Genomic DNA, 13799 nt, shown 5'->3' with positions numbered 1-13799 from the left:
CGGGGGCCCCCCCTAGGCCCCGGCAGCCACGCGCAGGCCCCGTGGCCATGCGCAGGCCCAGGGGCCACGCTCAGGCCCAGAGGCCACGCGCAGGCCCGGGCCAAGCGCAAGCCCGGGGCCACGCGCTGGCCCGGCGACCACGCTTAGACCCGGCAGCCATGCGCAGGTGCAGGACCAGCGGCCACGCACAGGCCTGGCGACCACATGCCAGCCCCGAGCTTGTGATTGTGCACGGGACCCAGCGCCACCTCCCGTTCGCCCGCCTGGCCAGAGAAAGAAAGGACGGCAGCCTCAGCTGGTCCATGCCGCTGGCCCGTGTAGGCACCGAGCGTGGGACACACCCAGCGCCGGAGAGGCAGCGGGGGCCGGGCAGCCCGCGGAACAGAGCCCCGGCGGCGCAGGCCCAGGCCCACCACCGTGCCAAAACTTCTAAAACAGGTTTTTAGTATTCTCACCACAAAAAATGATGAGATGATAAATATATTAATTAGTTTACTTGACTCTTTCTGTAATGTATACATGGATTAAAACATCACCTTGTACCTCATAAATATACACATTATATTTGTCAATTAAAAGTAATTAAAAATATTTAAAAGGAAAATGATGGGGACCTAATTAACAAAGAGGAAATGGTAAGTTTCAAAGACACTTGGAGGTAGCATCAACTCAGTCAGATAACTGTTTTTAGATGATAAACAGTGAGTCAGAAAAATTCTTGACATAGAAGGTTTTAACCGCATGGAAGTGTATCTTCAAGAAGAGGAAGCTTGGCCCTGATTTGCCAGTAAGTGCGGGTCACAGCAGAGATGTAAGGCAGCAGCTGGCTGAGCTATGCTGAGTGTGTGAGAAATGGGAGCAGAGTGGTGTGTTCAAAAGTGTTCCAGATTTGGCACCTCCACCATGTTTTTCATTTACCTTTGAAATAAGGAAGGTTAGAAATGAGTGGGGAAAAATATCAATGTGATCTAGCTTTGAAAAGCTCTAGGTTGAGCTTTTTAGGAAGAAGCAAGCTTATTATCACTTTAAAATAAGAGGACCTTGAATTAGAGTGAGATTAGCCATGTGTTTAATTGGTGTGTGCCACATACCTATCTGTTTAGCTCTCTACTCACCAGAGCCAAGGACAGGCAGGTGGCGAAATTCTGCTGCCAGGTAATCATCTGAACCTCACTGGCAGGCACTGAAGCAAAAGCAGAGAGGAAGTTGCAGCTGGCAGGAAATTAATTAATCAGAGAATATTAGGAAGAGGAAGGAAGTGTGGTTCAGTGTTGTATTTCATATATACATATTTGTGTGTACATATTCTGTATATATGCATTTTACTTCTGTATTATATACGTGTGTATAAATACATATATGTTTTATATCATATGTTTATCAGCTAACTGATCAAATCAGAAATATATTACCTTATTTGTTCTTCGTTCCTCCAGTTCAAGGATATGTTCATTAAACACTTTATTTAAAAAAAAAAAATAATAGTAATTCACCTTAAGGATGAAATACTACATGGACTATCATTAATGCTTTAACAAACTTAGCAAATACAAATCCAGTAAACTTTTCGTAACAATGACAAACTGCATTATTTTATTTAAAACATCTAATGTTTTTCTCGGTAGAATTTAGTCAACATACAGAGAGTAATAATACAGAGGGAGAAAAGTTAAAGAATACAAATGATCAAAATATAGTAGTATGGTAACACCACTCTTCCATATTTCTTAGTCTTTTGATTACTGATGAACCAGATTAGAGCAATAAATGGACTTTTATACTTGACATTTGTACTTTCGTTTGAGAAGATTGATATTAAAAGATGAAAGTCACACTGCCTTTTTTGGGGGGTGGGGTGGGGAGAGGTTTTTACTATAGGACGCGTACACTCGCCAGAAAGAGAGACAGAGAGATGAAAAGTGAGAAATCACCCTCCAGGGGGAATGGCCACGCCACACTCCCTTCTCCTCCATTCTCCTCTCGGGATCTTGGGTATGCACGCACATGCGCCTGGTGTGAGTTTAAGCAACTAGGTCCGGGACTCAAATTGTGGTCAACTACATGGGAGTCCCGTGACACAGCCATGACGCCAACTGCTGGTCCCAGTTGTACTACCATTTGAGTAATAGTCTTAGATCTTCATGGAAATTTTTCATTTGATAATTTTGTGTCTTCGGAAAAGTCTTTGATAGAATTGTTCAGATTGTTCCATTGTATTTGTCTGAAGCAGAATTAGGAAGCTTTTAGCCCAGGCACCAGAGTGAACCCTTGATTTGGTTTTCTCTGACCTTTGGAGAGCTGTTCTTTGATAGTAATGCCATACGCAAGAGCCAATGATGGTGTACTATGGTTCTTCCTTACTGGAGCGAACTGAACTGGAGAGACTGCATCATTGCTAGTAAAACACCTTTTGTGCCCGGAGGGTTACTCTTTGATGTTTACAAGCTACACACACAGCAAACTGTGGACTCCCATTTCGTATATTTCATTTGTTTCTTCCTGTTTGTTTTCATCTGTCTCTTCCTGTTTGTTTCCTTTTACCTCTTCCTTATATTTCTTTCTCTTGATGAGTTTCTGCTTCTGTGTAAGTAGGTTTCCCTGACTTACTTTTTTTTGGTTGTGGTTTTTTTTTTTTAATTAATTTTTTTTTTATTTTTATTTCATTTTCTTTTATACATTCAATCACATTATTTGGCTTACAAAATGGACATTTCAACAGGTGTTAGCTGTATTGTTTAGTGACTAGTAAGTGGTATTTTCAGTATTTTACATAAATATGATAGTTTGTTTCTTAAATAATAGCATTTACCTAATTAATATTAAAACTAATTAGCTTACTTAGCTTTATTTAGGCTATCAGGAATAAGGAAGATTGAGTGATATGTAATGTTTTTTTTATTCTTAGTTTTTAGTTTCTGCTATAGGGCACATGCATGCATGAGAAAGAGAGAGAGCAAAGGAGCAGGAAAGTGAGAAATTAATCCCCAGGGATGATGGCTACGCCATAATCCCCTTTTCTCTAGTCTCCTTTCAGGATCTTGGGCACACATATATACCTGTTGTGATTCTCAGACTGCCAGGTCAGAGACTTGAACTGTGCAGTCGGCTGTGTGGGATCTAGTCCTTTAACCTCCATACCACCTATTGGCCCTATGTAATGCATTATTTTAAAACATTGGTAAAGAAGTTCTTGTTGAACATTTTCTTGTAGGACATCTGCTTATCAGAAACAGTTTATATCCATTCAGTGAGAAATGCTATCTCTAGATCTGACCACTTTTTACCACTACTGTGTTTATTGTCCTGGTCCAAAAATCCATCATCTGTTCCCTGGATTCTTGCAGTGAACTCCCTGTTTCTACCCCTGCCTTCTCCAGTACATTCTCAACACAGCAGGCAGGAGGTACGTCATGCCACTTTTGTCCTGTTTTACACCATCGTAATAGCTCTCCATTTACTCATAGAAAAAAAAACAAACTCTATTCGTTGGTCCATAAAAATGTCTCCTTTTTTTTTTTTTAATACTGTATCTCTGTAATACAGATCATAATCTCAAGGTAAACTACACACACACACACACACACACACACACACACACACACACATATATATATAAAATGTATATAATGTATAATATATAAAATTAGTTGGTTTTTAGAATAATATTTAATATTTTTTCTCTCTCTTTCTACATATATATATATTTAAAACATTTTTTATTTAATTTGATTCATTATTACTGTTATTATTTTAATTTGACCAGAGAGAGATAGAGTGAAATTATTTATTTATTTTTTGGAGAGGTTTTTGCTATAGGGTGTGTGTGCTGTTTAGAAAGAAAGAGAGAGACATAGAGACAGAAAGCGAGAAATCACCCCCCAGGGGGATGGCCAAGCCACAAACCCTTCTCCTCCATTCTCCTCTCGGGATCTTGGGCACGCACGCACACGCACCCGGCATGAGTTTAGGCCACCGGGTCTGGGACTCGAACCGCGGTCAACTATGTGGGAGTCCAGCGACATAGCCATTATGCTAGCTGCTGGTCCTGACTGAGTGAAATTGAGAAAGCAAACTGCCAGGTCCAAGACTTGAACTGCAGTCACCCATACGGGAGTGCAGCTCCTCAATCACCATATCACCTGCCAGCTCCATATTTTCTATATTTTAAAAGCACGTTCTTAATAGTCCTCTTACAGAAAGTAAGCTCACTGGGTTGCATATAGCTTTTTTATTCTTTCTGCAGTAAATAATCTTCATAAGACAGACACCCCTAATTTAAGAAAATACATTTATCTTTAAGAAGATTATAATACCCACCAATAATACCTACTCTCTTCAAAAAATACTTCTTTTACAAGCTTCAATAGCTTCTTTTTTTTTGTACCCTTAATCTCCATTAGTCTGTGTATTAGGGTTCTGTAGGGAGACAAAAACAACAGATTGTATATAGACATGTAAGACAGGATTTACTGGTGAATTAGCTCACACGATATGTCAACCAAGAAGTCCCACTACAGGCTATCTGCAAGCCGGAGCTTCTGAGATTCTGGTGACATGGATCAGTTCGAGCGTGAAGGCCTCAGAGGTAGGGATGCTGGTGGTAACGTTAACTCAGTGTGAGGCAGAAGGCCTGAGAACCTGGAGGGTTGCTGGTGTGAATCCTGGAGTCCAAAGGCAGACAAGCTTTGAGTTCTGATGTGTGAGGAACAGAAGTCTATATTGCTCTGTCTCAAAAGAGAGTCAGTCATTCAGCTTCTGTATTTCTTCTCTCGGGACCCCTTCCTGATCAGATCATGTCCAACCACATTGAGGGCAGATCTTCCACATCTAGCCCTCTGCAGTCTCATATGTTAATTTTTTCTGTAAACACCCTTGTGGACATACGTGAAGTAATGCTTTATCAGATTTCTAGCATTCCTTCATCCAGTCAATTGGCATCCAGAACTAGCCATCACACTAAGTATTCTTTCTCCTTCCCCACCTGTATCTCCCTTTGGCTTAAATTTATGTGTCTTAGAATAGCTTTTTTAGCAAACAAGAAACAAACAAACAAAAAACCTGTCTTTTTTTTTTTTTTTTTTAAGAGGTTCTTTTATGCTTTAGGGCATGTGCGCTCGCTCGCCAGAGAGAGAGAGACAGAGAGATAGAAAGCGAGAAATCACCCCCCCAAGGGGGATGGCCACACCACAATCCCTTCTCCTCCATTCTCCTCTCAGGATCCTGAGCACACACACACACACGTGCCCGGCATGACTTTAAGCCACCGGGTCTGACTACGTGGGAGTCCAGCTACATAGCCATTACACTAACTGCTGGTCCCCCTGTCTTTTTTTTTTTTTTTTTTTCCAATCAGAACTTTGCATATGTACAGAAACTTTGTTCACCTCAAATATGTTTTGGCATATTTGTTAAAGTTGTTTAAGGATAGTTGATTGAATAATTTATTTATGGATATGCAGGCAAATTTCAAATAAAGATTTATTCTAGAAAAATAAAGCAAAAAGTAAAAGTAAATTATTTTTGTTAAGGAATAGACCACTGAAGGAGTAGAGTAGGATGGCAAGGGAGATTATTGTGTGATTAATCTAAATTTGGTATCTTTGGATAGAACCTACAATTTTTGATAAATTTGTTTTTCTCACACTCTGTGGCTTATATGTCAGTTTTATTTAACTTTTTTATATATATTTATATCCCAACTGAGTATTTTTTATTAAGGGACTACAGGTGGTATGGAGGTTAAGGCAGCTGGATCGCATATGGCCAATTGCACGGTTCAAGTCCTGGATCCAGTGACTTGAAAGTCATGTTGGGGGAGTGTGCATGCATGCCTAAAATCCTGAGAGCAGACTAAAGAACAAAGGATTGGGATTTGACCCATCCACCCTGGGGGATGATTTCTCTCTCTGTCTCTCCAGCGAGCATATGTGCCTATAGCAAAGTAAAACTCTCTCCCTCTCTCCCTCTCTCCCTCCCTCTCTCTCTCTATTTATAAATATATAATTAATGTTTCTTATACATATTTCTTTAAAGTGTGTTTACCAAACATGTATACTAGATTGTATATGTATAAATTACATACTTGGTTTGCAAAAAAATATTTAAATGTATTACTTCTATTTTATATACATAAAATAAGAAATGTATATATAAAGAATAAAATGCTGAATGCATTGTTTTTATGGAAGAGGAACTTACATATGAAGGGTCTTCAAGAAATTAGTAGACAATGTATCATGAAAAAAAGCTATACATGGAATTCAAAATGTTATGGGTCAAGGTAAACTCATACTTGAAGTCCACTTTTGCACAGACTTAAAAAATTGTTTTTTCTTCATTCATGACAGAGAGTACATTCATATGAGAGTGAAAGGGAGGAGCACCCTCCATGGAGTCTGGTTATGCTGAAATTCCCTTCCTTGGCCTTGCAGACCATCAGACCGTGGGCACTTGTGCATGTGCCTGAAGTGTTTCAGGCTGACCAGGCCAGGGATTACAATCGCGGTTACCATGTGGGACCAAGCTTCCTTGAGCAGTAGATTACCACCATGCCATGGAACTGGCCCCATTTTTTCACCAACCTTTTGAGGGCCCCTCATACCACATGGTTGAACTTGTTAAGTTTTGTGAATTCATTTTCTTTCTAGGTAATTTATGGCATCATTTAAAATTCATATTTATGATTGAAGTCTTCTTCAAAATTCTAATTCACAGATACTAATAATTATAATCATTGTTTGCTGATAATTCTTTGCAAATTCATCTCAACACAGTTTGAATATCTGTGTATTAAAAGCATCAGAGAATATAAACTCTAAGCATTGCCATTACTTGGAAATTTTTATGACTTCTCCATTTTAAATTCATTTATTTTTCATTTTTGCTCTAACAATTTAAGGCCAAATTAGGCAGACAGGCCAGATGCAGGGTTCTGTGACTGGCTGGCATTTACATGGGTCTTTCATATAAGACTCAATAAAAGGTGACATGAAATTCAGAAATGCAATCTATATGACAATCAGGAAAACAATCTTTCAAGGATGTACGTATCAGTACTATGTGATGCCTATTCTGCTGTAATTTTCTTGTGAATCTGTCAAAAGATGTGCGCTATATTCAGTAATGAGGATAGCAGGAACTTGGGGCTTTATGTTCATTTCTCTTTGTGACAAGAAGATTGGCCTCTTGAAGAAGGAGAGAAATTAACATTTCTGCAGAAGTATATTTCCCTTCATTTGCGGCTTATCTCTTAATTCCAGCATTTTACAATATTTGATAAATAGGCCAAATATACATTTTATTTATTTGAGGGGGAGGGGAGGTGGTGAAACTTTACAAATTTCAACTGGCATTGCACTCTGCTGATAAGGATGGGAGTTTGCACCGCTCTGAAGAGATTACATGAAGTAGAATTGGAAAGCAAATTGTATTTACAAAAGATAGGATGATGTTCCTAATAGGTGTTCAGAATAGACTATTCACTCTCATATTCTGCTGAGCTTTACTAGAAATAACTTCATTTCAAAAAGGACAAATCTGATTGAAGGTAAAAGCATTCCCACTCCACAGATACTTGTCCAAAGAGTTTACATTACATTTTCCTGATGGGCATACAGCAGTGTTTTATGCTGTATCTGTATAAACTAGTAATGAGGGAAATAAAAATCTAAATAGTATACTTGGTTGCTTCATGCACCAACCATTAGATTACTAGATTTATATCTACAGTTTTGGGAAAGATGTCGTAACATGATGTTCTGACAATAATAACTGTCAAAGTCATAACACCAGGATCTGTTTTCATCTTGTTGTCAAGGTGAAGTTATTAAAATTCACAGTTGGTAGGTTAAGAAAGATCACTTACTATATCTTGTCATCTCTGCTTTAATGCTGACCTCAACAGCTACTATATAATGTCAGAATTATCACTGTATCCAGGCTGCAGAAGTACAACATGCTACATGATTTATTGCATTTCCCATCTGGAACGAAGATTATGAAAAGACCAACAACTGTGAGCTGCAGTGGTTTAGAAGAAACTTAATTTCTATTTTTTTTTCTCTTCTCATTTGTTTTAGATTTTGGATCTGGTAAAGGGGACACACTACCAGGTAGCCTGTCAGAAGTACTTCGAGATGATACATAATGTAAGTTTTTTCTTGTTTTTTAATTTTATAGCCTAATTCTTAGTCTTTTCTTACTATTTCATTCAGGGTTTTCGATAGCAACAATGAAAATCACTCTAGCTCACTCTAGCTGTATTTAGCAGAAAGGAATGTATGAAATAGCATTTGATATTACAGCATTTATGGAAGGACCAGAGAACTAAGCTTGGATGCTACTGGACCAGGAATATTATAACTAAAATATTGTAACTAGGAGAAGCTACTTAATGAGGAAATCTTTACCACAGCTACCACCTACCACCATGTCTAGGGAGGAGACAAAAGGTCAGTAAACTTTGTGTAAAGAGCCAGATTATAAAAATGTCAGGTTTGGGGCCAGCAGGGGGCATGGTCATTGAGGTGCTGGGCTCCCACATGGCTGACCATGGTTCAATCTGGAACCTGGTGGCTTACTTTCTCATTTTCTCTTTTGTATCTTTGGTGAGCACACATACCCTTTAGCAAATTTAAAATAATAATAGTAATAATAAATAAAAATTATTGTGTGTGTGTGTTTTTGTTTTGTTTTGTTTTTTGAGAGGTTTTTGCTATAGGGCATGTGCGTTCATGGAAAGACAGAGAGACAGAGAGACAGAAAGCAAGAAATCACCCCCTGAGAGGATGGCCACACCACAATCCCTTCTCCTCTATTCTCCTCTCGGGATCTTGGGCGCACATGCCCACATGCCCGGTGTGAATTTAAGCCACTGGATCCGGGACTCAAACTGCGGTCAACTACATGGGAGTCCAGCGACATAGCCATTACGCCAACTGCTTGTCCCGATAAAAATTATTTAAAAATATGTCAGGCTGGGACCAGTAGATGGTGTAATGGTTACGTCACTGGACTCCCATATAGGTGACCGTGGTTCAAGTCCTAGACCTGGTGGCTTAAAACTTGTGCCGGGTACATGTGCACCTGTACCTAAAATTGAGAGGAGAATGGAGGAGAAGGGATTGTAGCGTGGCCATACTCCCTGGGGGAGTAATTTCTCACTTTTTTGTCTCTCTGTCTCTCCAGTGAGTGCACACACCCTATAGCAAAATTCACCCCCCCCCAAAAGCACCCACCCTATAGCAAAATTCACCCCCCCCCCAAAAAAAAAATGTCAGGCTTTGTGGTTCATGTGGTCTCTGTCACAACTACTTAACTCTGCTGTTGTGGTATAAAAGCAGCCATAGAAAATATGTAAATGATCAGGCATGGCTGTGACCCAGTGAAACTATATTTATAAAAATAGTTAATGAGTTAGATGTGCCAACCCCTGGACTCGGTCTACAACTCTTCTCATAACTGTCCAGGAAAACCAAAGACTTTCGCCTTCTTCCATGCAGAAAATCTGATCCCTCTACTGTAGCTGCCACTTCACGTTACTCTAATCTACTTCCCAAGTCTCCTATTTATCTGCGTGGCCTAACTGCAGGGGAGTCAGGAAGATGTGTTTAGTTTTTACCCTGCCAATTTCCTTATTACAAAAAGGCCCGCTAGGTTATTGGAGTGAATGCCAAATAACCCACTATTTTACAGAGTAGGTTCTGAACTGTGTAAATCAAGAGTCACAAACTCAGGCCTACAAAGATCAGGGAAATAACCAAAAAGAGTGAAACTGTCTGTAATTAATCCCAGAGCGTATGGTGGACTAGAGAGTTTACTCTGTAACGGGCCTTCACACTGATAAACTTTAAGGCCCTGTGCAGGCCAACAGAATATTCCTGTAGGTCAAATCTAGCCTATTTTGCAATCTAGCCTCAACTTACAATCAGTGATTCTGAGCATGGATTCTAAACCTGGGACAGACATCCAAGAGTGGACTTTGGAGGTCCGTATGTCTTTTGAAACATTTTGTCTTTGAGGGTTTATGTGCATTTTGTTGAAGTCTACGGTATTTATCAGGTTTAAAGGGATCCATGACTCTTAAAAGATGTTACATATACTGGATTCATCATCAGGTACCATGCTAAGTTTTATAGTTATTTTTATGTTTTATATTTTATTATCATGAAATAACTATTCTGGTTGTATCATTGCAGAAAAATTCTTACATGATAAAATTGACAGGAAAAAACATTTTCTATCCTATTAACAGTAATAATAATACCAACCAACACTATATTGGGTTGCTGGAAAAGTCATGACGTATTTTTCCTATAGTTTTCTATGCAAAAATGCATGGTGACTTACTTCTGACAGCCCAACAGAATCCTTAATGCATGACAGCACCACACTAAGTTCATAGGGCACGTTAGCTCCTGTGAGTCACAGTGCTGCACTAAGCTACATGCTAATGATATCCCCATTTATGAATAAAATTTAGAGAAGCTGACCAACGTCTATAAGGTCATACTGCTTATAGGAAATGGAACTTGGTTTTGAATCTAGGCAGTCTTAACTCCTCTGAAGCTTATGAGGTTAGCCATACTGTACTGTTTTATGGTATCTGTTACTAGGTTTATCATAATGACTGCTGAGGTGGTTAGCATTTTTCTGTCGATTCATAGGATATTAAACAAATAGGAACTTTAAAGGTCATCTAATTTAACCTTCCTAGTTTATGTAACAAAAAAAGTGAGGCCCAGTGATTTCACATGACTTGCCCAACCTACCCCAAGTGGTTAATAGGAGATTTGGAGCTCAAACAGCAATCTACGGGTCCAGTCCTCTTTCTACTACACTTAGCTTTTATTTATTTATTTTCTTATTTCAATTTATTTATTTGCATTCATTCACTGTACATCATTACAGCATACAAAATGAGATTTTCCATCAGAGTACACTGTATATTGTCTCAATCAAGCACATCAACAAACATGTTATTGTCTGCAAATGATCTTCCATTTCTTGTTTTCTGTATGTTTTGTTTTTCCCCCTCGTCCTTGATTCCCTATCTCTTACCCTCTGCCATCTCCCACTCTCCTCCCACACTGTCTCTGGTATCTATGTTTGCTTTCTATACTGTTTTCCCCCCACATTTTATTGAATCACCAAGGACCCTCATCAATCCAAATATCCTCATAGCAAACACAGGTGACACACACATTTCCATGAGCACAAGTCTAACTTTACACATCCTATAAAGTAGCACCTAGCTGGGGCTACATATCCTACTGCAGTCATTGAATAGATATATTTTTTTTCCTGAAACTTTTTTTTTTTTTGTAACTCAATTTACATTCCTTCCCTAAGCATCATCACAGCACACAGAATGCGATCTCCCATCCAGTACACACTGCATAGTGGCTCAATCATGCACATCACAAAAAATTTTCCATTTCTAGTTTCTAGAATTATTTCCACCCCTCTTTCTGACCCTCTGTCCCTTCCCACCCTCCTCTCACACCACCTCTGGTGTCCACAGTTGTCCTTCATTCCCTTCCCACCCACATTGCATTGATCTTACAAATTTCCTACATAATCTAACTACTTTCAATGGTAAGTTCACTCATTACTACTAAGAAAACCAGTTTTAACTTAAATCAAAGAAACACCAAGGAACTTTGCTTAAAGCCAGGAAACAGGTTAGGATTCTGTTCAAATGGTAGCTTTTAAAACTCTACCTCCCCCTATAGGGTATATGGGCTCACCAGAGAGAGAGAGAGAACGTGAGAAATCCTCTCCCCGCCCCCAGGATATCCGTGCCATAATCCCTTCTTCATTCTCCTCCTGGGATTTTGGGCATGCAAGCACACCTGCCTGGCATGTTTTTGAAGCTGCCAGGTCTAGTACTTGAATGGCGGTTGGCCATATGGGACTCCAGTGCTCCAACCATTGTGCCTCTTGCTGGCTGGCCCCTGAAAATATTATTCTTACTTTAAAATAGTAAATTTTAAAATTTACTATTTTACAAAATCTGAAGGACTACATGTCACAAAAATAGTAAACCACCACAAAAATCTCATTTTGTTTATCAGAATGCTAATCTCACAGATAAGCCACGTATGTTGATTAATTTCCATACCAGTTTTGTATTACTTGCTCCCTCAAAGGCTGCATTCTTTAATTTGCTTGCTTCACTTGAGAATTTTAATTTCATATATGTTCTTAATCAGTTGTGGACCCTCTCAATTAGGAGGCCTCAGAACTTTCACAAATTGTGGTTCGATATCCAATTTATTTCCTTTAAAAAAAAAAAAAGAGAACGAGACTTGAACATTGAGTTTGACATAATCACTAAAAAGTAAGGAGTATTTTCTTAGTTCTCAAATATGCTTTTATAATCTCTCTCCTATTGATTATTTCTACAAGAGTATTGTTGCTATTACCAGTTTTTAAAACTTGCCTAGGATAAATGAAGATATTGAAAAGACATGTATCTAAATCCTCTCACATATGGAAATCATCTAACTTAATCTGCTTATAAATCAATGAAAGGAAAAGGCTGTTTATATTCACTAGATCTCTCATTATAGATTTTTAGATGTGAATATCGCCCTTCATTTTTTTTTCTAATTTAATTTAGAAATAGAATCTATTTTTATCATGTTTCTGTCCTCTTTTGTTCTCTCTTCCCCCCCAATAAAACATTGTTTGTTTTCCCGAGGCCTCTGTGATCAAACTCACTTAAATGAAAGTTTAGAAAATGAACCAGTTAATTGATACCATTTGCAGTAGCACTGCGATAGTTCCATATGGCTTTTTTGGTAATACCAGCTGCCTCATTATAAGCTGTCATTGCAAAACCTCTTGATTAAAACCCAAATATCCCATAGGTAAAACAATATTGCTAACATTCCTTCAAAATCAACATTTGCTATGGCAGAAATATGAGAGCCATGTTTGTGTGAAGGTCATTATATGCAAAATATGTTGATTCCAAGCAAATGTTTGAGAGAGATTCATCTAGTAGATGTCAAAGGCTGGCCTGCTTGAAACCTGATTTCCTTAGTATTTTTAGGGAACATTGTTTAAAATCATTTTACACTGTGGTATATTCTTTACTTTCTCCCTACTCAGTGTGTACATGAAAATCCGAGGCCTTGTATACATTAATCCCTAAATTTTAATTGACAGTTCTTTAGAAATAGACCTCTTTGGTTCTATTCTAGATACTTATTTTCCAAATAGCTGAGTATAATCCTCCTCACCCCCATAGGAATCTGTACAGAAATCTTATTAAAACTGATCACACATTTTCCTGCAACCTTAAACAGGATATAGAAAATACAATTAAACCTTTTGGTGATAGCTCAAGGATGTCATTATGGATATCAATTAGACTGCTGGGCTAGGAGCCACCGTTGTCTTTCACTGGGATCAGTACAATAGCTTCCCAATTTGTTTCCCAGCATCTACACATGCCCTATTTCAATTCTTTCTCCTCTGTACAGCCACTGGAGTGATCTTTAAAATAGAGGAATCTGATCATTTCAGTAAAAAATCTTCAGTGGTTACCCGTTTCTCTTAAGATGAACTCTATAATTTATAATATAGCCTGCAAAGGCCTCCCCCTGCCCCTGTTCGGCTAGGCTAGACTCCGGCTCTACTGACCTTTCGGATCCTTTTAAGTACTTTGGATCTTCCAAGCAGAATGAAAATGCATCACAGGATTTCTCTCTCCTAATACATAAGAATATGTATAAAACATAAAAAACCATCAACTGCAGAGACAAACATCACCAATAGCAACAAAACAAGAA

At 38.7% G+C, this 13799-nt stretch overlaps 1 protein-coding gene across 2 annotated transcripts in view; it reads left to right on the top strand.

The window, feature by feature from the left end:
* PRIM2 (DNA primase subunit 2) overlaps positions 1-13799 on the top strand; it is a 332833-nt gene that overhangs the window by 312836 nt on the left and 6198 nt on the right. For both annotated transcript variants that reach the window (XM_006149174.2, XM_027772133.1), the window contains exon 13: positions 8079-8147. In XM_006149174.2, the coding sequence (XP_006149236.1) occupies positions 8079-8147 (69 nt within the window). The remainder of the gene's footprint in view (positions 1-8078; positions 8148-13799) is intronic.

The sequence above is a fragment of the Tupaia chinensis genome, unplaced genomic scaffold, assembly GCF_000334495.1.
Source record: "Tupaia chinensis unplaced genomic scaffold, TupChi_1.0 Scaffold000256_1, whole genome shotgun sequence".
In the NCBI taxonomy this organism is placed as follows: domain Eukaryota; kingdom Metazoa; phylum Chordata; class Mammalia; order Scandentia; family Tupaiidae; genus Tupaia; species Tupaia belangeri.
Note: the sequence above shows the minus strand (reverse complement) of the source record. Positions and strands in the feature narration are given on the sequence as shown.